The sequence below is a fragment of the Ascidia mentula genome, chromosome 7, assembly GCF_947561715.1.
Source record: "Ascidia mentula chromosome 7, kaAscMent1.1, whole genome shotgun sequence".
NCBI lineage: Eukaryota > Metazoa > Chordata > Ascidiacea > Phlebobranchia > Ascidiidae > Ascidia > Ascidia mentula.
Genome location: NC_138572.1, coordinates 3,995,394 through 4,017,224, shown reverse-complemented (window position 1 = coordinate 4,017,224; position 21,831 = coordinate 3,995,394). Strand labels below are relative to the sequence as shown.

General features: G+C 35.8%; 5 protein-coding genes and 1 non-coding gene across 7 annotated transcripts; 1 reads left to right on the top strand and 5 right to left on the bottom strand.

The window, feature by feature from the left end:
- Nucleotides 1–207: 207 nt before the first annotated feature.
- LOC145908720 (retinol dehydrogenase 11-like) lies at nt 208–3,227 on the bottom strand. Its single transcript, XM_082996048.1, has 7 exons — nt 2,950–3,227; nt 2,593–2,729; nt 2,392–2,497; nt 1,945–2,107; nt 1,691–1,851; nt 1,542–1,629; nt 208–1,120 (listed from the first exon to the last, which is right to left on the bottom strand). Exons 1-7 carry the CDS (start codon nt 3,212–3,214, stop codon nt 928–930), a joined length of 1,113 nt encoding a protein of 370 aa, XP_082852174.1. The 5' UTR covers nt 3,215–3,227; the 3' UTR covers nt 208–927.
- A 181-nt stretch (nt 3,228–3,408) lies between these two features.
- LOC145908724 (retinol dehydrogenase 11-like) lies at nt 3,409–5,730 on the bottom strand. Of its 2 annotated transcripts, XM_082996051.1 has the most exons (7): nt 5,467–5,730; nt 5,262–5,398; nt 5,006–5,111; nt 4,567–4,729; nt 4,337–4,497; nt 4,134–4,227; nt 3,409–3,972 (listed from the first exon to the last, which is right to left on the bottom strand). In XM_082996051.1, the coding sequence occupies exons 1-7, from the start codon at nt 5,594–5,596 to the stop codon at nt 3,780–3,782; spliced, it is 984 nt and encodes a 327-aa protein (XP_082852177.1). In that variant the 5' UTR covers nt 5,597–5,730; the 3' UTR covers nt 3,409–3,779. The 2 variants fall into 2 exon arrangements, with proteins under 2 accessions (XP_082852177.1, XP_082852178.1); XM_082996052.1 differs by lacking the exon at nt 5,467–5,730 and having other exon boundaries at nt 5,006–5,122; nt 5,185–5,300.
- Nucleotides 5,731–5,866: 136 nt separating this feature from the next.
- On the bottom strand, nt 5,867–8,639 carry LOC145908725 (retinol dehydrogenase 12-like). Its single transcript, XM_082996053.1, has 7 exons — nt 8,470–8,639; nt 8,226–8,362; nt 7,969–8,074; nt 7,502–7,664; nt 7,150–7,310; nt 6,870–6,954; nt 5,867–6,610 (listed from the first exon to the last, which is right to left on the bottom strand). The coding sequence occupies exons 1-7, from the start codon at nt 8,597–8,599 to the stop codon at nt 6,418–6,420; spliced, it is 975 nt and encodes a 324-aa protein (XP_082852179.1). The 5' UTR covers nt 8,600–8,639; the 3' UTR covers nt 5,867–6,417.
- Nucleotides 8,640–12,421: 3,782 nt separating this feature from the next.
- Nucleotides 12,422–12,495, top strand: Trnat-ggu (transfer RNA threonine (anticodon GGU)). Its single transcript has one exon. It is a non-coding gene; the product is annotated as a tRNA-Thr (tRNA).
- Nucleotides 12,496–16,600: 4,105 nt separating this feature from the next.
- Nucleotides 16,601–19,350, bottom strand: LOC145908723 (retinol dehydrogenase 11-like). The gene is made up of 7 exons (XM_082996050.1): nt 19,036–19,350; nt 18,786–18,922; nt 18,528–18,633; nt 18,088–18,250; nt 17,748–17,908; nt 17,547–17,640; nt 16,601–17,276 (listed from the first exon to the last, which is right to left on the bottom strand). The coding sequence occupies exons 1-7, from the start codon at nt 19,163–19,165 to the stop codon at nt 17,084–17,086; spliced, it is 984 nt and encodes a 327-aa protein (XP_082852176.1). The 5' UTR covers nt 19,166–19,350; the 3' UTR covers nt 16,601–17,083.
- A 110-nt stretch (nt 19,351–19,460) lies between these two features.
- On the bottom strand, nt 19,461–21,741 carry LOC145908721 (retinol dehydrogenase 12-like). The gene is made up of 7 exons (XM_082996049.1): nt 21,509–21,741; nt 21,292–21,428; nt 20,997–21,102; nt 20,738–20,900; nt 20,418–20,578; nt 20,013–20,100; nt 19,461–19,951 (listed from the first exon to the last, which is right to left on the bottom strand). Exons 1-7 carry the CDS (start codon nt 21,636–21,638, stop codon nt 19,753–19,755), a joined length of 984 nt encoding a protein of 327 aa, XP_082852175.1. The 5' UTR covers nt 21,639–21,741; the 3' UTR covers nt 19,461–19,752.
- Nucleotides 21,742–21,831: the final 90 nt, after the last annotated feature.

Here is a 21,831-nt window from a genome sequence, read left to right as displayed (position 1 = left end):
ACACTGCTATTATCACTGAGACTCTACAAGCTAATCGCCGGCTTGGGATTTATTCCCACAGCCTGATAATAAACTGTTTATTCGGATACAACGGTTTGCTGGTGAGGTTCAAACCTTACAGTACTTATCCAGCAACAGGCTCGCGCAATTACATTCTTTTTATTTCAAATCGAATCTTATTGTTTCACAACATTGGAACATTGGTGATAGTGGAGGATTACTTTCAGAAAAAAGTGATTTTCGACCCGTGTTCCACAGTACATCAGTCAAACTAATAATTTTTTTGCGGAACACCTGATGATCATTCACGGAGCACTGGTGTTCCGCGGAACACCGGTTAAAAATCACTGCGCTAGTGGAATAAATTCCTTACGTCGGGCAATAGGATTATCGGTCAAGACGCACGACACATATACCAAGTAAAACACATGATTGGGATTCTTGCCCAGGATAACCTGGATTGAAATCCCAGTATAGCAAAATATGTATTTATCGTGTATGTATTTCATGTATATGCAAACGGGCCACAATAACCATGTAGGGGTCTCATCCGTACAGATGGTAACTGTAGCACAGAACTTTTTAAGCCACAATCGCTCTTAACATTTTATGTATTTTAATAGTTTACAAAAAAATGCACCGATGTCAAGGGCAAACGTTGTTGCGTTGGCATTTCATGTCAGTCCATATCTTTGACCAGTTTGTATAACACATGCATTTCAACCATAGTACACTAATGCAAGAATATACTATGGTCGAAGCTCACTCTATTGCTGTAGGCCTGTAGCTCATGAAATCACTGATGTGGAAGAATACATGTAAGGAACAATTTACAAATTACATTACAGTGGTGGAAAAATAAGTTTAATGATTGCACATGAAAATTAAAAATTAGAAAATTGTTGAAATTTGGTAACAAACTATTGTTTACAGCTTTTGGACCAAATAATTTTCTGTAACTGCTACACTTTCTTCCCAAATCTTCGAACCAACTTCTTCAATGTTTGCAAAATCTTTCAGTTGACAATGTGCAAGCTCAGAAAAGTATTCACCACTCAAATGAGTAATGTTGTCATCAAGAGCACAATACATCGTTGTCTGCGCACCATATAATGGTTCTCTGTAAAACAATTAGGAATATAGTACATGACCAGCAAACTTATTAGGTATAAAATGTAAAAAAGTGATCAAATATTCAGGATTTTGAGTAGTAAAATGGTTACTAAAATGAGGTGGCAAGTGGCAACACATTGGTTTCAAAAAACATAAGCATGAATTGTGTTTGTGTGTGTAGATTTATACCATACTAAAAGTGTTTTTAGTGTCAAAAATTGGTTAAGGTGACTGGCAGTTTAAATAGGGACATGTATTGTGTCTTATTAGATCATAAAATTTTGCAGAAATTATAGAACGTAAGTTATGAATGTTTAAAACACATCTCAATAAAGGGACTTGGTGATTAATTCAAAATTAAGGTGTATAATATTGGTACAAAACAGAACTTTGTACAAGATCTCTATTGTTTAGTTAAAAACACGAACCTAAGTATAAACAACTCCAAAAAATACCGCACAGGATAAAGATACCAAGTAACCCCTTCATTTATCCCAAGATCTGACTTGATTAAACCTGCAAAACATAAGCATTCACCTCACTACATTTCATTGCTTTAAAGTATTAAACAACGAACCAGGCCGCAGTGAATATGTTGTGATGTCAAAGCCCTTCAGTCGCTTGTTTAATTCTTTTGTAAAATAAATGTTGGCCAGTTTGCTTTGGCCATAAATTTGAAAATCAGTGAAAATATTGGAAGAATCTTGATGCATCATCTCAAAATCAAATGCACCAATTCTAAAAAACAATCAACTACATTTAAAAACTAGTTTTTGATACTTTTAATTAAACTTAATTATATCCAGTCCATTAAAAAATAAACCAGCTCACTGGTAGGCTCCAGATGATACATTGATAATACGGACAGGTGATGACTTTGATTCTTTCTTCATTTTATCCAGAAGCAAATTTGTGAGAAGGAATGGGCCGAAGTGGTTTATTGCAAGAACTTGGTTGTATCCATAGTCAGTCATCCCTCTAACGCTTAGCGCACCTGCAGTGTTGCAACATGTAATTTTGATCAAGAAAATTAATTAAAAATTTGTATTACAGGCGTTTTTGCCATTATAAATTTTATAAAGTAGGGGAGTGAAAATAATATAATTGTTCAAAAAAAAATATCTCAGATTGAACAAATACATTCATATCCCAATATGAATTGTCCCTGGTTTGAAGACATTGCCCAAAAGTGAGGGTTAGATTCTGCTGCATTTAAGAAACCAGTCTTAAGTGAAAATCAAACAAAAAATTGCACATTCATTAAAAACCACAACCAACCAGCATTATTAATGAGAAAGTGGAGGTTTTCTTCCTGTTTGTCAAAGTCCTGTACAAAAGATTGAATAGCCGAAAAGTCACCCAGATCTAGCCTCATAGCCTTTACCTAATGGAAACAGAATGCATTCTAGATATGTCTAAAACAACAAGGAGAATACAAAGCTAAATAAAATCACTACCAGGTTTTGAAAACAAATTTACATTTTTGTTTTCAGACTGTCTGATAATTTCCTCTTTTGCTGCTTCAGATTTTTCAAGATTACGGGAGGCAATAATAACTTTTGCTCCACGTTTTGCAAATTCAATTGCAGTTGCTTTCCCAATTCCCACATTTCCTCCTAATAAACATCAATGCATAATATGTATAAACAATTGCGCATTATATATCGGTGCCCATGTGATTTTATTTCTGTTGTATACTGTTCATAGTTGCGTTTTGCACAAAATACATTTGATATGATTTGCATTAGTATGTTGCGCATACACATCAATAAAAAATATTTTCATAAATTAGCAGTGTTAGCACATACGGTTCACAACAAGCAGTAAATCACGAACCTGTAATTAAAACAGTTTTTCCATCTAAACGTTTATCTGATTTGTAGATTGGTCCAGTTTTAACGTAGTTTAGCAACCAATAGGCAAATGCCGCAACGACAACAAATAATATCAGCTTTTTAGACATCTTCCGGTTCTTCACGTTCACGACAACCGACGGAAACGAATAAGCATATTTTTGTTTACATTGCGCTTCGTGCCGGGTGCCATAGCGAATGGTATCCGTGTGGCAGCGCTGGAGGACCTTTAATAAGGCTGGGCACATTGAATAATAGGTGGAATCAACCCTTCACGATAAAAATCACTAAATTTCGAAGCAAATGGTGTTTATGAGCCCCCTAAACTGGTACGGCCAAAAGTGTTTGTACTGACTGCACCCCTTCTAATGGAACTTGCTGCTCAAATATTTTTTTTCCACACACTGATAATCATGTTTCGTGCACATGTAGGATTGTGGGAATCCATTTATTTTTTAACTAAATAATATATTCACAAAAATCATGATGGAAAAGAGTAAAACATGATTCAAATTGCGAAATGTGTGTTATTTGCATAGTTTGGCCAAAAAGTAGACAATTACTGTTTGCCCTTCCACTTTTGTACTTAATTTTTACCAAATCTGTAAGGGGGCACAATCCTTCCAAATTACAAGCAAACTTAGTGCACAGCAGTTTCAACATGTAAAATTGGTACTTATATGACACAAAATTTAAACAGACTTAAAATGGGACATTTAATGCCCTGATGTCTCTTAGATGAGGTAACAACAGATGAGGTAGATGTAATGATTTCAGCTTAATTTTACAAAGGTAAGTTGGACTCTCAAAAGTTTACAGCTCGCTGGTCAAATACTTTCTTGTCACATCAACACTCTCTTTCCATAACCTGGAGCCAACTTCTTCAATCTTCGCAAAGCTTTGTAGTTCCCTGTGAGCGACTTCCACAAAGTATTTTCCACTTAACTGAGTAACATTGTCATCAAGAGCACAATACATTATTGTCTGTGCTCCATAAAACGGTTGCCTTTCAAATAAACAGAAAACATTACCATTTGTTAAAACTTATTAATGCTCCCCCAGAATGACAGTGAGAATTTTTTTCATTTCTCAAAATCGTATTGCAACAAAGCCTTGTTTTAATGAAGATCATTTTTGACAAAAACTGCAATTGTTTGTTATACTAACCTTGCAACAAAGGTCAAGGCAAAAAACTGGTACACCCGCAAAATTATGCCCATTTCTTGTCCATTATTTTCACCAATGTCTGACTTAATTGTACCTGCATTTAAATATGTGCAGAAATATGCAATTGATATTGCTAGAGTTAGACAGTGCAAAACACATTCAACCAGTTTGTCATCAGTAAAATACCTATAACAAAACGTTACCTGGATGAACTGAATATGTTGTGATATCAAAGCCTTTCAACCTCTTGTTCAGCTCAGTGGTAAAGTAAATGTTGGCCAGTTTACTTTGTCCATACATTTTTAAATCTGTGAATATGCTGTCTGAATCCTGGTGCATCATTTCAAATTCAAATGCACTGAATCTAAAAACATTGATTGTGAAGTACTCAAATTTAAATATAATGCGTAAAAAAATATTTTGTGGTATTTACCTGTGAGATTCCGATGATACATTGATAATACGGACAGGTGATGTCTCTGATTGTTTCTTCATTTTATCCAGTATCAAATTTGTTAGAAGAAAGGGACCAAAATGGTTTATAGCAATGACACGATTGCATCCATAGTCAGTCATTCCCCTTAGCCTTATCACACCTAATAATAGTAAACCAATGGTGAATACAGCACTTAAAATTAATATTTTCATGTGGTGGAATAAAAAAGAATTGCAGCTCAAAAAGTTTATCCAATTATAAATATTAACAAGAAAGTTGAGCAAGGATTCAACACCAGGATAAATTATTTATTTAATTTGTACAAAAAGACTAAGATCTGTGTTAACACTGACCGCTCTGATATCAACAATGAGTCTCTTCCACAAAAAATATTTGACCATGACTTTGTTGTGATTTGTGTACAAGCAAATCTTACCTGCATTATTAATGAGGTAGTGGAGGTTTTTCTGTTGTTCATCAAATTCGTTTACAAATAATTGAATAGAAGAAAAGTCTTCAAGATCCAGCTTCATAGCAACCACCTGAATATAGACTATGTAACAAAAATCAGAAACATATACTACATCTCTAATACAAAACACTTCAAAAATTTACTTGATGAATGTTGACTCATGTTAGTGTTACTCATAAAATTATTCTCAGATAGAAAACAGAAGTGGAAGTCCACCAACATTTTTGTTGTTCGACTCTTGAATAATGTCATCTCTTGCTTTATCAGATTTTTTTAAGTTTCTTGATGCTATGATAACTTTCGCCCCACGTTTTGCAAACAGAATTGCAACCGATTTTCCAATTCCAGAATTGCCACCTATTACAAAAACTTAAATCAGAAAACAATGTCTTCTCTATTTCAAATCAATCAGTACTTCTACTGACCAGTTACTAAGACAGTTTTTCCATCCAAGCGTTTTTCAGATTGATACACAGGACCAGTTTTTATGTACTTAAACCAATAATATGCAATTGGTACAGCACAAGCAAGAATAATAATTTTTTTTGATAGCATGACTTTGAATCTACAACTTTGCTTTCTGTGTTAAACTTTGACAACATGAATCAGCAGTTTGTGTTTCCAAGCAAATTATGGCGCTAGTCATGCGTGAAGTGGATAACAAAAACATTTAATAATTGTTATTGTAAATACAAACAACAAAAAATTAACACACAGTCCATCAAAACTTTATCTTAGGTAATTTTGAAGCGGGATATTATGCGAAAAACAAAAATTATTTTGTTAATTTTAATTGATTTTCATTGTTTTATAGAATACCAATGGTAGCATACAATTAACGGCTTTATTAAAGAACAAACTTCTGGCATGTTGAAGTTATGTTATAGTATTTAAACGATTTTAAACATTTGAAAGTTACTTGGAAGGCAAAACCTTTAAAATACATATTACGATACGTGCGTTTCTCACAAATAACACAACATCTCGGTGGAGCTGGTGAAATCGCATTTCAGTATTTTTTGTTAAATTGAAGAAAATATTTACACATTAAAAAAAGCATGCATAAGTATATAAAAAAAATCACAATGTAAAGTGCAAAGCCATAGCCATTAAAAAAAGCACTGGGTTACTGTTTGGCTTATTTAGGCACTTTGAAACTTTCTACAGGAGCTGAAGCCACATTGTGAAAGTGCCTAATTTTGCACAAAATTTACAAAATTAATTTTTAATCTATATGTTCATATGACAAAAGCCTGGCACAAAATTTGGAACTTTAACAAGTTCAGACAGTCGTTATAATGCCCTGTTTTCTTATTGACAAGAAAACAAGCATTTCAGTTAATAAAACGTTTTTGAAACAGTAAGTCCGATGAGTTTTACAGCTCGCTGGTCAAATACTTTCTTGTTACATCAACAGACTCTTTCCACACCCTGGAGCCAACTTCTTCAATCTTAGCAAAGCTCACTAGCTCTTGGTGCACAATATCCACAAAGTATCCCCCACTTAACTGGGTAACATCGTCATCAAGAGCGCAATACATTATTGTCTGTGCTCCATAAAATGGTTCCCTGAAAGTGAACATAAAACATTGATACTTTATAATACAGTATATCCTAAATTTTCCCCTGGGAATGAAATAAAAAAAATGCAAAAGCTTATTTGGAAAAAATCCTTTTCTTGGAAGAATTTTTCATTTTTGTAATTTAATTTTTGTAAAATATTTAGTAAAACAACATTTATTTTAAGTGGCCACACTTATATAAATACCCTGACTTGACAAAAGCGGAAACTTTCAATGTTACTAATGCAATAGCACATGATACTAACCTTCCAGCAAAATAAAAAACAAAAGTTCGCAACAAGCGTGCAAATATGCCCATCTCTTGTCCACCCAGCTCAGACTTGACTGCGCCTGCAATTAAAGATGTTACTCAAAATAACACTGATTGCATTAAAGACATTTATTACAAACAAAATTTGGTAAAGCTTTTAATTACTGAGTAGTATTTGACAGAAGAGCTTTTAATTACTAAGTAGTAGGCCTGGCAGCATCAGCAACAAAAAAATTTGTAAAATTTCATTGGCAAATATACAAAACAATAATCACCTGGATGTACTGAATATGTTGTAATGTCAAAGCCTTTCAACCTCTTGTTCAGCTCAGTTGTAAAGTAAATGTTGGCCAATTTACTTTGCCCATAAATTTCAAAATCTGAGTACAAGTTGTCTGAATCCTGGTGCATCATCTCAAATTTAAAGGCACCAAATCTAAAAACAATGCTACGAAGTATTTATGTGCAAATAGGGTGCAAATGAGCTGCAGACAGTGCTGCAATATATTAGATCTTATTAAATCAGCTTGGTGACAGTGTGGACTGTCTGCAACTCGCTTGAAACATATTATTGGCTCCATTGCTTGCAAATATGGCATGTCAGAAATTGTCAAAATGATATTTTACCTGTAACCCGAAGATGTTAAATTGATAATACGAACAGGTGATGTCTCCGATTGTTTCTTCATTTTGTCCATAAGTAGATTAGTGAGAAGAAAGGGACCAAAGTGGTTTATTGCCATGATGCGATTGTACCCATAGTTGGTTAATCCTCGTATCAACAACACACCTAATAAAATTGAGCTAATAAAAAGCCATTACTCACAACTCATATATACAATTTTCCACGTAGTTGTACAAGGAAATTTCGCAACAACTATACCTTAAAAAGGATTCTTAATCATCAAAAATAATTTTGAACATCGATTTATCTCAACAGTGTAAGGCAGAAGGTCCTAAAGTGCTCCACAACAACAAAATGCATTTTTTACCACCAAACATAAAAACAAAATCCCTGACATCTATTATTTAAGTTTGTTTCACAAAAATATTTGGTAATGAATGAGTTTTGATCACACAAAAACAAACAGTACCAGCATTGTTGATGAGGTAGTGAAGGTTTTTCTCTTGCTCATTAAATTTTTTTACGAATGATTGAATAGAAGAAAAATCTTCAAGATCCAGCTTCATAGCAACCACCTGAATTTAAAACCTTTCCACATATCACAAATACATAAACCACTATTTTGCGTAAACACAAAAACATCAAATTTTATTTATTTTATGGCACATTTCCAACTGTAAGTGCTGAAAGTTTATACTATTCTTAGGTATAAAATAGTCTACTTACATTTTTGTTGTTTGACTCTTGAATAATGTCATCTCTTGCTTTTTCTGATTTTTTAAAGTTCCTTGATGCTATGATAACTCTTGCACCACGTTTTGCAAACAGAATTGCAGCTGATTTTCCAATTCCAACATTTCCACCTATTAAAACAATTGACGCGGAAAATAACCTTGATCGAGTCCCTGACCCCATTGTTACATTCAACTAAGTTTGCTTTACCAGTAGCCTTATTTAACTCAAAATTTACCAGTAATCAAGACTGTTTTTCCATCCAAGCGCTTTTCGGAATGATACACAGGACCAATTTTTATGTAGTTCATCCAATAATAAGCGCTAGGTACAGCCAAAATCAAAAATATGACTTTTTTCGACAACATGATTAAACCGACACTGTTTCGTTGAGTAGCGCAAATTGTGGGATCGTGATTCAGCAAATAGGCTGGCGTCAGTCATGCGTGAAGTTGAACGTTCATCAATGATTGTAAACCACCCTCATTCTGGCAGAATTCTGGCAGAATAATTTTGCAAATTTGCCACATTCTACAAGGTACAACAGGCATTTACTCAAAAATTGTTTTTTTTTGGATTAGAATCAAATTACAGAGATGAGCAAGCAGATCAAACCTCAAAAAACATTTAAACAACTCTTTCCGCAGCTGTATCAATCAAAAACATCGCGAATTAAAAAAATCGCCTGGTTTTGCGATTCAGCATAATGGCGGCATGCGAAAAACTAGTCTAATACAAAGAATTCTGCTCGGCGTTCTTGCAATAGGTGCCAATATTGACCAATATCAAGGGAACGGAAATTTAATGCTCTACAACATGCAATTAACAAATTTGAAATTAAGGTGCCGGATGACCTTCAAATCGCCGATTGAAGACGACCCGCTTTGAGCGAATCAGCAGCATAATGGCGTAATGTCGGCATGCGAAAAACTTCCCTATTAAAACAATTCTGCTCGGCGTTCTCGCAATAGGTGCCAATATTGACCAATGTCAAGAGAACGGAAATTTAATTCTCTACAACATGCAATTAACAAATTTGAAATTAAGGTGCCGGATGACCTTCAAATCGCCCATTGAAGACGACCCGCTTTGAGCGAATCAGCAGCATAATGGCGTAATGTCGGCATGCGAAAAACTTCCCTATTAAAACAATTCTGCTCGGCGTTCTCGCAATAGGTGCCAATATTGACCAATATCAAGAGAACGGAAATTTAATTCTCTACAACATGCAATTAACAAATTTGAAATTAAGGTGCCGGATGACCTTCAAATCGCCGATTGAAGACGACCCGCTTTGAGCGAATCAGCAGCATAATGGCGTAATGTCGGCATGCGAAAAACTTCCCTATTAAAACAATTCTGCTCGGCGTTCTGGCAATAGGTGCCAATATTGACCAATATCAAGAGAACGGAAATTTAATTCTCTACAACATGCAATTAACAAATTTGAAATTAAGGTGCCGGATGACCTTCAAATCGCCGATTGAAGACGACCCGCTTTGAGCGAATCAGCAGCATAATGGCGTAATGTCGGCATGCGAAAAACTTCCCTATTAAAACAATTCTGCTCGGCGTTCTCGCAATAGGTGCCAATATTGACCAATATCAAGAGAACGGAAATTTAATTCTCTACAACATGCAATTAACAAATTTGAAATTAAGGTGCCGGATGACCTTCAAATCGCCGATTGAAGACGACCCGCTTTGAGCGAATCAGTAGCATAATGGCGTAATGTCGGCATGCGAAAAACTTCCCTATTAAAACAATTCTGCTCGGCGTTCTGGCAATAGGTGCCAATATTGACCAATATCAAGAGAACGGAAATTTAATTCTCTACAACATGCAATTAACAAATTTGAAATTAAGGTGCCGGATGACCTTCAAATCGCCGATTGAAGACGACCCGCTTTGAGCGAATCAGTAGCATAATGGCGTAATGTCGGCATGCGAAAAACTTCCCTATTAAAACAATTCTGCTCGGCGTTCTGGCAATAGGTGCCAATATTGACCAATATCAAGAGAACGGAAATTTAATTCTCTACAACATGCAATTAACAAATTTGAAATTAAGGTGCCGGATGACCTTCAAATCGCCGATTGAAGACGACCCGCTTTGAGCGAATCAGCAGCGTAATGGCGTAATGTCGGCATGCGAAAAACTTCCCTATTAAAACAATTCTGCTCGGCGTTCTCGCAATAGGTGCCAATATTGACCAATATCAAGAGAACGGAAATTTAATTCTCTACAACATGCAATTAACAAATTTGAAATTAAGGTGCCGGATGACCTTCAAATCGCCGATTGAAGACGACCCGCTTTGAGCGAATCAGCAGCATAATGGCGTAATGTCGGCATGCGAAAAACTTCCCTATTAAAACAATTCTGCTCGGTGTTCTGGCAATAGGTGCCAATATTGACCAATATCAAGAGAACGGAAATTTAATTCTCTACAACATGCAATTAACAAATTTGAAATTAAGGTGCCGGATGACCTTCAAATCGCCGATTGAAGACGACCCGCTTTGAGCGAATCAGCAGCATAATGGCGTAATGTCAATAAAAACTTCCTTATTACAACAATTCTGATCGGCGTTCTTGTAGTAGGTGCCAATATTGACCAATATCAAGAGAACGGAAATTTAATCAGGTAGAATATCTATTCACAATGTAAAGGAGTTGTCACCCTGTTTCCTAATAGTGGGAAAGGTTTTCTATATCCCCAAATTATCGCCCGATACCTTTGCTAAACATGGACTACAAGATCTCCTTAAAAGTCGTCAACGCAAGATACGTGGTTTTCTATCGAAGGAGCGACACGGCTTCCAACCGCACCGATATATAGGGTCAAATATCCGGTTGCTGTTCGACATTATTGACATTAGGGACCATTACCATGCATGTTTCCACATTGGCCTACATGCAAATTTTCGACACCATATTTTTTTGGAATCGTTTGACATAGAACGTGGCCTCAGACAAGATGACCCACTCTCCTTAACTTTGTTCGTGGTCTGCATGAATAAAAATCATCCCTGTTTGCATTGTTTTTACAAAAGGTTCGGATACTGATTTCTCAAAAATCTTAAAAAAATAATTGAATTAAACTTTCTCCCTTCCCTGAAAAAGCCAACATAGTTATGAACCTTTGGGCGACCGGAGGAATAACCCTTATCGGGATGATAACTATAGCCATAATAGGAAAGAAATAAAAGCGTTACCATATCTTAAATTTTGCATGGGCGGGGGTATGATAGATAATGAGAATCATATGTTGCCTCTTAATTTAAAGCGCTGTTATCCAACCTTTTAACCAAACAAAACCAATCTCCAAACACGATTTCTGCACCAAAACAGATTTGAGGTGCTCTTAAATTCGTCGGTTTTTCCATAGCAAAATATTGAAGACTCTTATTTCTTTGAAAACCTTACATTGTGTCAAAAGTATGGCGATGTCAATTCTCAGCCAAAAATCCAACCACATGCGCAACAGCTTGGACAAAATTATAAAAAAGCGCAGTAAACCATTTTTTAGAAAATTTTCACGAAGAGTGAGTATTTGCTCTTGTTGACCTGTTGGTATATTCGTTACAGAGTTTGGTTTTGAGCCAAATACAACATTTTTCTTCAAGTTTCTGCAGCTTGTAGCAAGTCTACATGAGGAGTGGGACACAGTTCCTTCGCAAACAAAAAAAGCCAACATACGTGTCTCAAATATTTACAACACTTTGGGTACACAAAGACCTTCTATACTTGGTTACAGCAGAATGGTAATACAAATCCAGCCAAAGCACAAGGTTTATGGGACTTCTTATTAGCGGATAGGTTACCCTGGAGGCTAATCTCCAAAAAAAGCTGCAGTGGAGAGGAAACTAATAAGCTCCCAATTTAAACCGAACCCCATGGCTATCATGACCAACAAACAATTAAAGGAATTTAAGCTAGCAAAACTGTATCGTGCGTCTTTTGCCTATGAAACGGTTTTAATTCTTACTATAGTCATATTGTGATATTGTAAAATAGTATTTCATACTATTTTGTAATGTTTTTTTGATTGTGCACTTCGTTGTTGTTGGCATGTAATGTACAGATGCAATACGCTAATAGGCGACCAACAATTACTGAGCTACAGGAGTTGTGCGCTTGCGCACCAGTGTACCTTGACCACAATATACCCCGTGAAACCACTGAGCTCCTGTAGCTCAGTTGGTAGAGCGTTGGGCCTGGTTAGCCCAGGGTCGTGAGTTCAAACCTCACCGGGAGCTTGATTTTTCAGATCTCGCTCCGACTTGTCGGGAAAAGTGGCTGATCCAGCTTGGCTGCAATGCCTTGGCTGCAATGCCTTGGCTGCGAAGCCTGTGAACCTTATGGTTTCATAAGATATTCAGTTGTTTTATTTTGACCACCGATGTTCAATTCAATAGTTCTTGTCGATTAAAATACGAATAATTGTTGGTCGCCTATTAGCGTATTGCATCTGTAAATTACATGCCAACAACAACAAAGTGCACAGTCAAAAAAACATCACAAAATATGAAATACTATTTTACAATATCACAATATGACTATAGTAAGAATTAAAACCGTTTCATAGGCAAAAGACGCACGATACAGTTTTGCTAGCTTAAATTCCTTTAATTGTTTGTTGGTCATGATAGCCATGGGGTTCGGTTTAAATTGGGAGCTTATTAGTTTCCTCTCCACTGCAGCTTTTTTTGGAGATTAGCCTCCAGGGTAACCTATCCGCTAATAAGAAGTCCCATAAACCTTGTGCTTTGGCTGGATTTGTATTACCATTCTGCTGTAACCAAGTATAGAAGGTCTTTGTGTACCCAAAGTGTTGTAAGATATTTGAGACACGTATGTTGGCTTTTTTTGTTTGCGAAGGAACTGTGTCCCACTCCTCATGTAGACTTGCTACAAGCTGCAGAAACTTGACGAAAAATGTTTGATTTGGCTCAAAACCAAACTCTGTAACGAATATACCAACAGGTCAACAAGAGCAAATACTCACTCTTCGTGAAAATTTTCTAAAAAATGGTTTACTGCGCTTTTTTATAATTTTGTCCAAGCTGTTGCGCATGTGGTTGGATTTTTGGCTGAGAATTGACATCGCCATACTTTTGACACAATGTAAGGTTTTCAAAGAAATAAGAGTCTTCAATATTTTGCTATGGAACAACCGACGAATTTAAGAGCACCTCAAATCTGTTTTGGTGCAGAAATCGTGTTTGGAGATTGGTTTTGTTTGGTTAAAAGGTTTGGATAACAGCGCTTTAAATTAAGAGGCAACATATGATTCTCATTATCTATCATACCCCCGCCCATGCAAAATTTAAGATATGGTAACGCTTTTATTTCTTTCCTATTATGACTATAGTTATCTTCCCGATAAGGGTTATTCCTCTGGTCTCCCAAAGGTTCATAACTATGTTGGCTTTTTCAGGGAAGGGAGAAAGTTTAATTCAATTATTTTTTTAAGATTTTTGAGAAATCAGTATCCGAACCTTTTGTAAAAACAATGCAAACAGGGATGATTTTTATTCATGCAGACCACGAACAAAGTTAAGGAGAGTGGGTCATCTTGTCTGAGGCCACGTTCTATGTCAAACGATTCCAAGAAATATGGTGTCGAAAATTTGCATGTAGGCCAATGTGGAAACATGCATGGTAATGGTCCCTAATGTCAATAATGTCGAACAGCAACCGGATATTTGACCCTATATATCGGTGCGGTTGGAAGCCGTGTCGCTCCTTCGATAGAAAACCACGTATCTTGCGTTGACGACTTTTAAGGAGATCTTGTAGTCCATGTTTAGCAAAGGTATCGGGCGATAATTTGGGAATATAGAAAACCTTTCCCACTATTAGGAAACAGGGTGACAACTCCTTTACATTGTGAATAGATATTCTACCTGATTAAGTTTCCGTTCTCTTGATATTGGTCAATATTGGCACCTACTACAAGAACGCCGATCAGAATTGTTGTAATAAGGAAGTTTTTATTGACATTACGCCATTATGCTGCTGATTCGCTCAAAGCGGGTCGTCTTCAATGGACGATTTGAAGGTCATCCGGCACCTTAATTTCAAATTTATTAATTGCATGTTGTAGAGAATTAAATTTCCGTTCCCTTGATATTGGTCAATATTGGCACCTATTGCTAGAACGCCGAGCAGAATTGTTTTAATAGGGAAGTTTTTGCATGCCGACATTACGCCATTATGCTGCTGATTCGCTCAAAGCGGGTCGTCTTCAATCGGCGATTTGAAGGTCATCCGGCACCTTAATTTCAAATTTGTTAATTGCATGTTGTAGAGAATTAAATTTCCGTGCCCCTGATATTGGTCAATATTGGCACCTATTGCGAGAACGCCGAGCAGAATTGTTTTAATAGGGAAGTTTTTCGCATGCCGACATTACGCCATTATGCTGCTGATTCGCTCAAAGCGGGTCGTCTTCAATGGGCGATTTGAAGGTCATCCGGCACCTTAATTTCAAATTTGTTAATTGCATGTTGTAGAGAATTAAATTTCCGTGCCCTTGATATTGCTTAATATTGGCACCTATTGCTAGAACGCCGAGCAGAATTGTTTTAATAGGGAAGTTTTTCGCATGCCGACATTACGCCATTATGCTGCTGATTCGCTCAAAGCCGGTCGTCTTCAATCGGCGATTTGAAGGTCATCCGGCACCTTAATTTCAAATTTGTTAATTGCATGTTGTAGAGAATTAAATTTCCGTTCTCTTGATATTGGTCAATATTGGCACCTATTGCGAGAACGCCAAGCAGAATTGTTTTAATAGGGAAGTTTTTCGCATGCCGACATTACGCCATTATGCTGCTGATTCGCTCAAAGCGGGTCGTCTTCAATCGGCGATTTGAAGGTCATCCGGCACCTTAATTTCAAATTTGTTAATTGCATGTTGTAGAGAATTAAATTTCCGTTCTCTTGATATTGGTCAATATTGGCACCTATTGCGAGAACGCCGAGCAGAATTGTTTTAATAGGGAAGTTTTTCGCATGCCGACATTACGCCATTACGCTGCTGATTCGCTCAAAGCGGGTCGTCTTCAATCGGCGATTTGAAGGTCATCCGGCACCTTAATTTCAAATTTGTTAATTGCATGTTGTAGAGAATTAAATTTCCGTTCTCTTGATATTGGTCAATATTGGCACCTATTGCCAGAACGCCGAGCAGAATTGTTTTAATAGGGAAGTTTTTCGCATGCCGACATTACGCCATTATGCTGCTGATTCGCTCAAAGCGGGTCGTCTTCAATGGGCGATTTGAAGGTCATCCGGCACCTTAATTTCAAATTTGTTAATTGCATGTTGTAGAGCATTAAATTTCCGTTCCCTTGATATTGGTCAATATTGGCACCTATTGCGAGAACGCCGAGCAGAATTCTTTGTTTTAGACTAGTTTTTCGCATGCCGCCATTATGCTGAATCGCAAAACCAGGCGATTTTTTTAATTCGCAATTTTTTTGATTGATACAGCTGCGGAAAATGTTGTTTAAATGTTTTTTGAGGTTTGATCTGCTTGCTCATCTCTGTAATTTGATTCTAATCCAAAAAAAAACAATTTTTGAGTAAATGCCTGTTGTGCCTTGTAGAATGTGGCAAATTTGCAAAATTATTCTGCCAGAATTCTGCCAGAATGAGGGTGGTGATTGTAACGAATATCAAACGGCGACAGAAATAATTTTTGAAAGTAGTTCTTTATTCAGAGGATTGTTCCCAGTCGGCGAAAACACAAATTTTAATTGCTTTTTTAACATTTTGGCAAAACTTCTTCCACAAATGATTGTCTATTGGAGCGCAAGTAATTTAAGCTGACGGTGTGTATGGAACCCGGAACCATGATGGAACACATATAAAGACAACAAATTGTTGTTTATTAAACTGATAGCAAAGTCTAATGCAAAAGTACAATTAAAATAGAAGACGGATGAACAAGATAAAAAATGTTCCGCAATATTTACATTTTGGAGAAAAAGTGTAGCATGTGCTTTTATTTTTTGAGGTAGTTTAATTCTACTAAAGACAAAGCAATCTATCTACAAGTTCATTCATAAACATATACTTTTAACTAAAAAAATGATGTTTAAATTTTTGATTTTTTGCTGCTTGTTAAAGTATTTTTTGTTGCAGCATCGCTTTCCTTCCAAAGTCAAGCTCCAATTTCATTATTCGTTGCAAAACTGGTCAATTCATTTGAATTCATTTCTCCAGAAAAAACCCGCTCTGTTGTGTTAAATTGTCATCCAGGGCACAGTACATAACAGTTTGGGCTCCATAAAATGGTTCCCATTAAAAACAAGGGGGCTGTTTCAAAATATAACACAACTATCAAGACTGCATGACAAAATCTTCCAAAGGGAGTAAAGACCAAAAACTGAAGTACACGATAAAGAATGTCAGCTCCATGAATGATTTTTGTTTAATTGAACAAAATATTTACACATTAAACAAAGCAAGGCATGAAGAAGTATATCATAAACACATCACAATGTAAGTGCAAGGCCACAGTCATAACATTTCAGCATATTGATTGTCGTTCAGATGGTAACAAATTTGCATAGGTTGACAAAAGCACTGATTTATTGTTTGGCTTATTTAGGCACTTCGAGACTTTATACAGGAGCTGAAGTCACTTTGCGGAAGTGCCCAATTTTGCACATAATTTACAAAATTAACTTTAAATCCATATGTTCATATGACATCAGCCAGGCACAAAATTTAACAAGTTTAGACAGTTGTTATAATGCCCTGTTTTTTTATTGATAAGACCACAAAAGCATTTTAGTCAAAAATAAAACATTTTTGAAGCAGTAAGTTTGAGTTTTACAGCTCGCTGGTCAAGTACTTTCTTGTTACATCAACAGTCTCTTTCCACAACCTGGAGCCAACTTCTTCAATCTTTGCAAAGCTCATTAGCTCTTGGCGTACAATATTCGCAAAGAATTCACCACTTAGCTGGGTAACATCGTCATCAAGAGCGCAATACATTATTGTCTGTGCTCCATAAAATGGTTCCCTTAAAGTTAACATAAAACATTGCTACTTTATAATACAGTATTTCCCAATTTTTCTCTGGGAATGAAATAAAAAAGTATGTAAAAGTCCATTTGAAATAAATCCTTTTCTTGGAAGAATTTTTCGTTTCTGTTATTTATTTTTTGTAAAGTATTTAGTAAAACAACATTTATTTTAAACGGTGGATAGGGTGGCCACACTTATGTAATAACCGGCCTCGGCAAATGCAGAAGCTTACAATGTTACTAATGCGATAGCACATAGTACTTACCTTCCAGCAAAAGTAAAAACAAAAGTTTGTAACAATCGCATAAATAGGTTCATCCCTTGTCCATTGTTTTCACCAAGATCAGACTTGATTGTGCCTGCAATAAGAGATGTTACTCAATATAACACTGAATGCATTGGAGACATTTATAGCAAAACATTTTTTTTTTAATTTCATTGGCAAAATACCGAAAGCAATAACTACCTGGATGCAGGGAATATGTTGTAATGTCAAAGCCTTTCAACCTCTTGTTCAGTTCAGTTGTAAAGTAAATATTGGCCAATTTACTTTGCCCATAAATTTTAAAGTCTGAGAACAAGTTGTCTGAATCCTGGTGCATCATCTCAAAATCAAAGGCACCAAATCTAAAAACAATGCTATGAAGTATTTATGTGCAAATGAGCTGTAGACAGTGCTGCTGCTGCACCATATTAGAGTTTATCAAATCAGCTTGTTGACAGTGTGGACTGTCTGCTTGAAACGCATAATTGGCTCCATTGCTTGTAAATATGGCATGTCAGAAATTGTCAAAATCACATTTTACCTGTAAGCTTCTGATGATACATTGATAATTCTGACAGGTGATGTCTCCGATTGTTTCTTCATTTTGTCCAGAAGTAGATTAGTGAGAAGAAAGGGACCAAAGTGGTTTATTGCCATGATACGATTGTACCCATAGTTGGTTAAACCTTGTAGCCTCATTACACCTAATAAAATTGAGCCAATAAAAAGACGTTTCTCAAAACTTATATAAACAATTTTCCACATAGTTGTAACAGTAAATTTCGCAACACCTACGCTTGAAAAAGATTTTTTAATAAACAACATTTTTTCTCAACAGTATAAGCCACAATGGCTTCACAACAACATGCATTCTTTTACACACCAAACATAAAAACAGAATCCCTGACAACTATTATTTGAGTTTATTTTGCAAAATATTTGGTAATGAATGAGTTTTTATCACACACCAACAAACAGTACCAGCATTGTTGATGAGGTAGTGGAAGTTTTTCTCTTGCTCATTGAATTTTTTAACAAATGATTGAATAGAAGAAAAATCTTCAAGATCGAGCTTCATAGCAACCACCTGAATGTAAAAACTTACCATATCATCACAAATACATCAATCACTATTTTGCGTAAACACAAAAACATCAAATTTTACTTATTTTATGGCACATTTCCAACTGTAAGTGCTGAAAATTTATACTATTCTTAGGTATAAAATAGTGTACTTACATTTTTGTTGTTCGACTCCTGAATAATGTCATCTCTTGCTTTTTCTGATTTTTTTAGGTTCCTTGATGCTATGACAACTTTTGCCCCACGTTTTGCAAACAGAATTGCAGCTGATTTTCCAATTCCAACATTTCCACCTATTAAAACAATTGATGTGGAAAATACCTTAATCGAGTCCCTGACCCTGACCCCTTTGTTACACTCAACTAAATTTACTTTACTAAGTAGCCTTATTTAACTCAAAATTTACCAGTAATTAAGACTGTTTTTCCTTCCAAGCGCTTTTCGGAATGATACACAGGACCAATTTTTATGTAGTTCATCCAATAATAAGCAACAGGTACAGCTAAAATCAAAAATATAACTTTTTTCGATAACATGATTAAACCAGCACTGTTTCGTGAGTAGCGCAAATTGTGGGATCATGATTCAGCAAATATGCTGGCGTCAGTCATGCGTAAAGTTGAAGTGGAGCACAAAAACGCTTCGTAATGTTTGTTGCGAATATTACACAGCAAAAGTAATTTTCTTTGAAAGTTGTTTTACATTCAGCGGTAAAAGTCGGCGACAATCTGTTTGTCATTTCAGCAAGACTTCTTGACACACATTGAGGACTGTGAAATAATTATCTAATTGAGCGCAAGTAATCTAAGCTGACGGTGGAACACATACAAAGACAACAAATTCTTGTTTATTAAACTGATAGCAAAGTCTAGTGCACAAGTATACTCAAAAAAGAAGACAGATGTACAAGATAAAAATGTTCTGCAATATTTACATTTTAGAGAAAATGTGTAGCATGTGCTTTTATTTTTGAGGTAGTTTTAAATTCTATCGACGACAAAACAATATATATCACAAGTGAATATTTTTGGCAAAGCTTTGCCAGATAGGTAACACTTTAAATTGCCATTCATAAATCATATTTTAAAAAGTATGTTACTTTAACTAAAGAAAATGGTGAATTTCAGATTTTTTGCTGTTTGTTTAAGTATTTTTTTGTTACAGCATCGCTTTCCTTCCAAAGTCGAGCTCCAATTTCATCATTTGTTGCAAAACTGGTCAATTCATTTGAAGTCATTTCTCTGAAAAATCCCCCGCTCTGTTGTGTTACATTGTCATCCAGGGCACAATACATAACAGTTTGGGCTCCATAAAATGGTTCCCTTCAAAAACAAGAGGACATTTTTAAAATGTAACATATGCATCAAGACTGCATGATAAAACCTTCCAAATGCAGTATAGACCAAAAACTGAAGTATACGATAAAAAAAGTCTGCTCCTTCATTTTCACCCAAAGTAGATCTGATTGTACCTAAAACATAGAATGCTCTAGTTTAGTCCATCAAATACAATATCCCCTAGTGCCTGAAATACACCAATGCCCTAGAATACATCAATGCCCTAAAATACACCAATGCCCCAGTGCCTGAAATACACCAATTATACACCAATGCCCTAACATACACCAATGCCCTAGTGCCTGAAATACACCAATTATAAGCAAAACTTCTCTAAATTATTTAAGACATGCATATGATATATAGAAACCTCTGAATTTTGTGTCTTGAATAATCCCTTACAGTTTTTTTGTGGTTGTTGCATTTCTTCTTATACAGCACTGTATAATACCTGGATGAACTGAATATGTTGTGATATCAAATCCTTCCAATTGTTTGTTGAGTTCTCTCGTCAAGTAAATTGTAGCCAATTTGCTCTGGCCATAGAATTTAAAATCGGAAATAATATTGTCAGAATCCTGATGCATCATATCAAAACTCAAAGCGCCAAATCTGATAAATGGATTCTTTATCACATATACACATAGGTGATAGTTGTATGTAAGGAGTTTGCATAATTAAAATTATTTGAATGCATAATTGCATTTACCAACAAAGTACAAAAACTTCCAAATAACATGCCAAAAAAAAGATAGTTGATGACAAAATTACCGGTACATAATCGAAGACAGGTTGATGATACGGACCGGTGATGACTTTGATTGTTTCTTCATTTTATCCAGAAGCAAGTTCGTGAGAAGAAAGGGTCCGAAGTGGTTTAATGCAATCATTCGATTGTATCCATAGTCAGTCATTCCCCTTAGCTTAAATACCCCTACAAGCAATACACATCGAATTTAATTTACTAAATTTTGTTGCACACTTCCAAAATTGTTAATTTGCGCAGTTTGTAATTCTAGCATTTACATACCTGCATTGTTTACAAGATAATGAAGATTTTCTTCAAATTTGTTAAACTCATTTGCAAATAATTGAATACTCGAAAAATCGCCGAGGTCTAATCTCATGGCAATCACCTGCAATTGGACTTGTCAAGCTAAGTTAACTTGCTTGAAAACAATCATGCACAATATATATACTCATCAGTTTTGCATGGAAAATAACTTTGTCCATATGTGTATTTGCTTTTCTCATTTAATATGTTTAAAAAAGGAAGTAGGCCTAATGTTAGTTCAAGAGTTTGTAAGAGAACAACATAAACCAACCTGTTTGTTTCCTGTCTCATTTATTATGTCACGTTTGGCTGTCTCCGACTTAGTTAGGTTTCTTGATGCTATGATAACTTTTGCACCACGTTTCGCAAATTCAATTGCGGTTGCCTTTCCAATGCCAGTATTTCCACCTATACAATTATAAGAAGTTGATTTTGGGCAAATTGAAAAATGTGTAGGCCTACTCACACAGTTATAGTGATGTACTAACCAGTAATTAACACAGTCTTTCCTTCCAAACGTTTACTGCTTTTGAACACAGGTCCCTTTTTCACGTAATTCATCCAATAATAGGCTATTGGTACGACACAAACCAACGCGAACGCAGTTCTTAACAACATTACTCTTTTCCGAAAACTTAAATCCTTGTTTTAGCTAAACTGTTGCAGCGTAAACTACAGAAGGGCCTAATGAACAGGAAGTGTTCGCGTCATTTCTCGGCATGACATACTCACATCATTGCCACCGGTGGCGCAGACAAGCATTATGCTTTCCTGGATTTCGTCGCTTACGCAACGGTCCGGCATCAAACGA

Excerpts from the sequence above, each read along its gene's own strand:
- LOC145908725 (XM_082996053.1), bottom strand. The coding sequence starts at position 8,599 with ATGTTGTCGAAAAAAGTCATATTTTTGATTTTGGCTGTACCTAGCGCT. Across the intron at positions 7,665-7,968 it reads CTACCTCATCAACAATGCTG|GTGTGTTGTTGATACGAGGA; the intron begins GTACTGTTTGTT and ends CAATTTTATTAG. Across the intron at positions 6,611-6,869 it reads GTTTTTTATTTTGCTGGAAG|GGAACCATTTTATGGAGCAC; the intron begins GTTAGTATCATG and ends GTTCACTTTCAG.
- LOC145908720 (XM_082996048.1), bottom strand. The coding sequence starts at position 3,214 with ATGTGCCCAGCCTTATTAAAGGTCCTCCAGCGCTGCCACACGGATACC. Across the intron at positions 2,730-2,949 it reads AAAAACTGTTTTAATTACAG|GAGGAAATGTGGGAATTGGG; the intron begins GTTCGTGATTTA and ends GATGTTTATTAG. Across the intron at positions 2,108-2,391 it reads CTTTCTCATTAATAATGCTG|GTGCGCTAAGCGTTAGAGGG; the intron begins GTTGGTTGTGGT and ends GCAACACTGCAG.
- LOC145908724 (XM_082996051.1), bottom strand. The coding sequence starts at position 5,596 with ATGCTATCAAAAAAAATTATTATTCTTGCTTGTGCTGTACCAATTGCA. Across the intron at positions 5,399-5,466 it reads AAAAACTGTCTTAGTAACTG|GTGGCAATTCTGGAATTGGA; the intron begins GTCAGTAGAAGT and ends TTTTTGTAATAG. Across the intron at positions 4,498-4,566 it reads GTATCATCGGAATCTCACAG|ATTCAGTGCATTTGAATTTG; the intron begins GTAAATACCACA and ends CAATGTTTTTAG.
- LOC145908723 (XM_082996050.1), bottom strand. The coding sequence starts at position 19,165 with ATGTTATCGAAAAAAGTTATATTTTTGATTTTAGCTGTACCTGTTGCT. Across the intron at positions 18,923-19,035 it reads AAAAACAGTCTTAATTACTG|GTGGAAATGTTGGAATTGGA; the intron begins GTAAATTTTGAG and ends TTGTTTTAATAG. Across the intron at positions 18,251-18,527 it reads CTACCTCATCAACAATGCTG|GTGTAATGAGGCTACAAGGT; the intron begins GTACTGTTTGTT and ends CAATTTTATTAG.
- LOC145908721 (XM_082996049.1), bottom strand. The coding sequence starts at position 21,638 with ATGTTGTTAAGAACTGCGTTCGCGTTGGTTTGTGTCGTACCAATAGCC. Across the intron at positions 21,429-21,508 it reads AAAGACTGTGTTAATTACTG|GTGGAAATACTGGCATTGGA; the intron begins GTTAGTACATCA and ends ATAATTGTATAG. Across the intron at positions 20,101-20,417 it reads AACATATTCAGTTCATCCAG|GTACAATCAGATCTACTTTG; the intron begins GTATTATACAGT and ends TCTATGTTTTAG.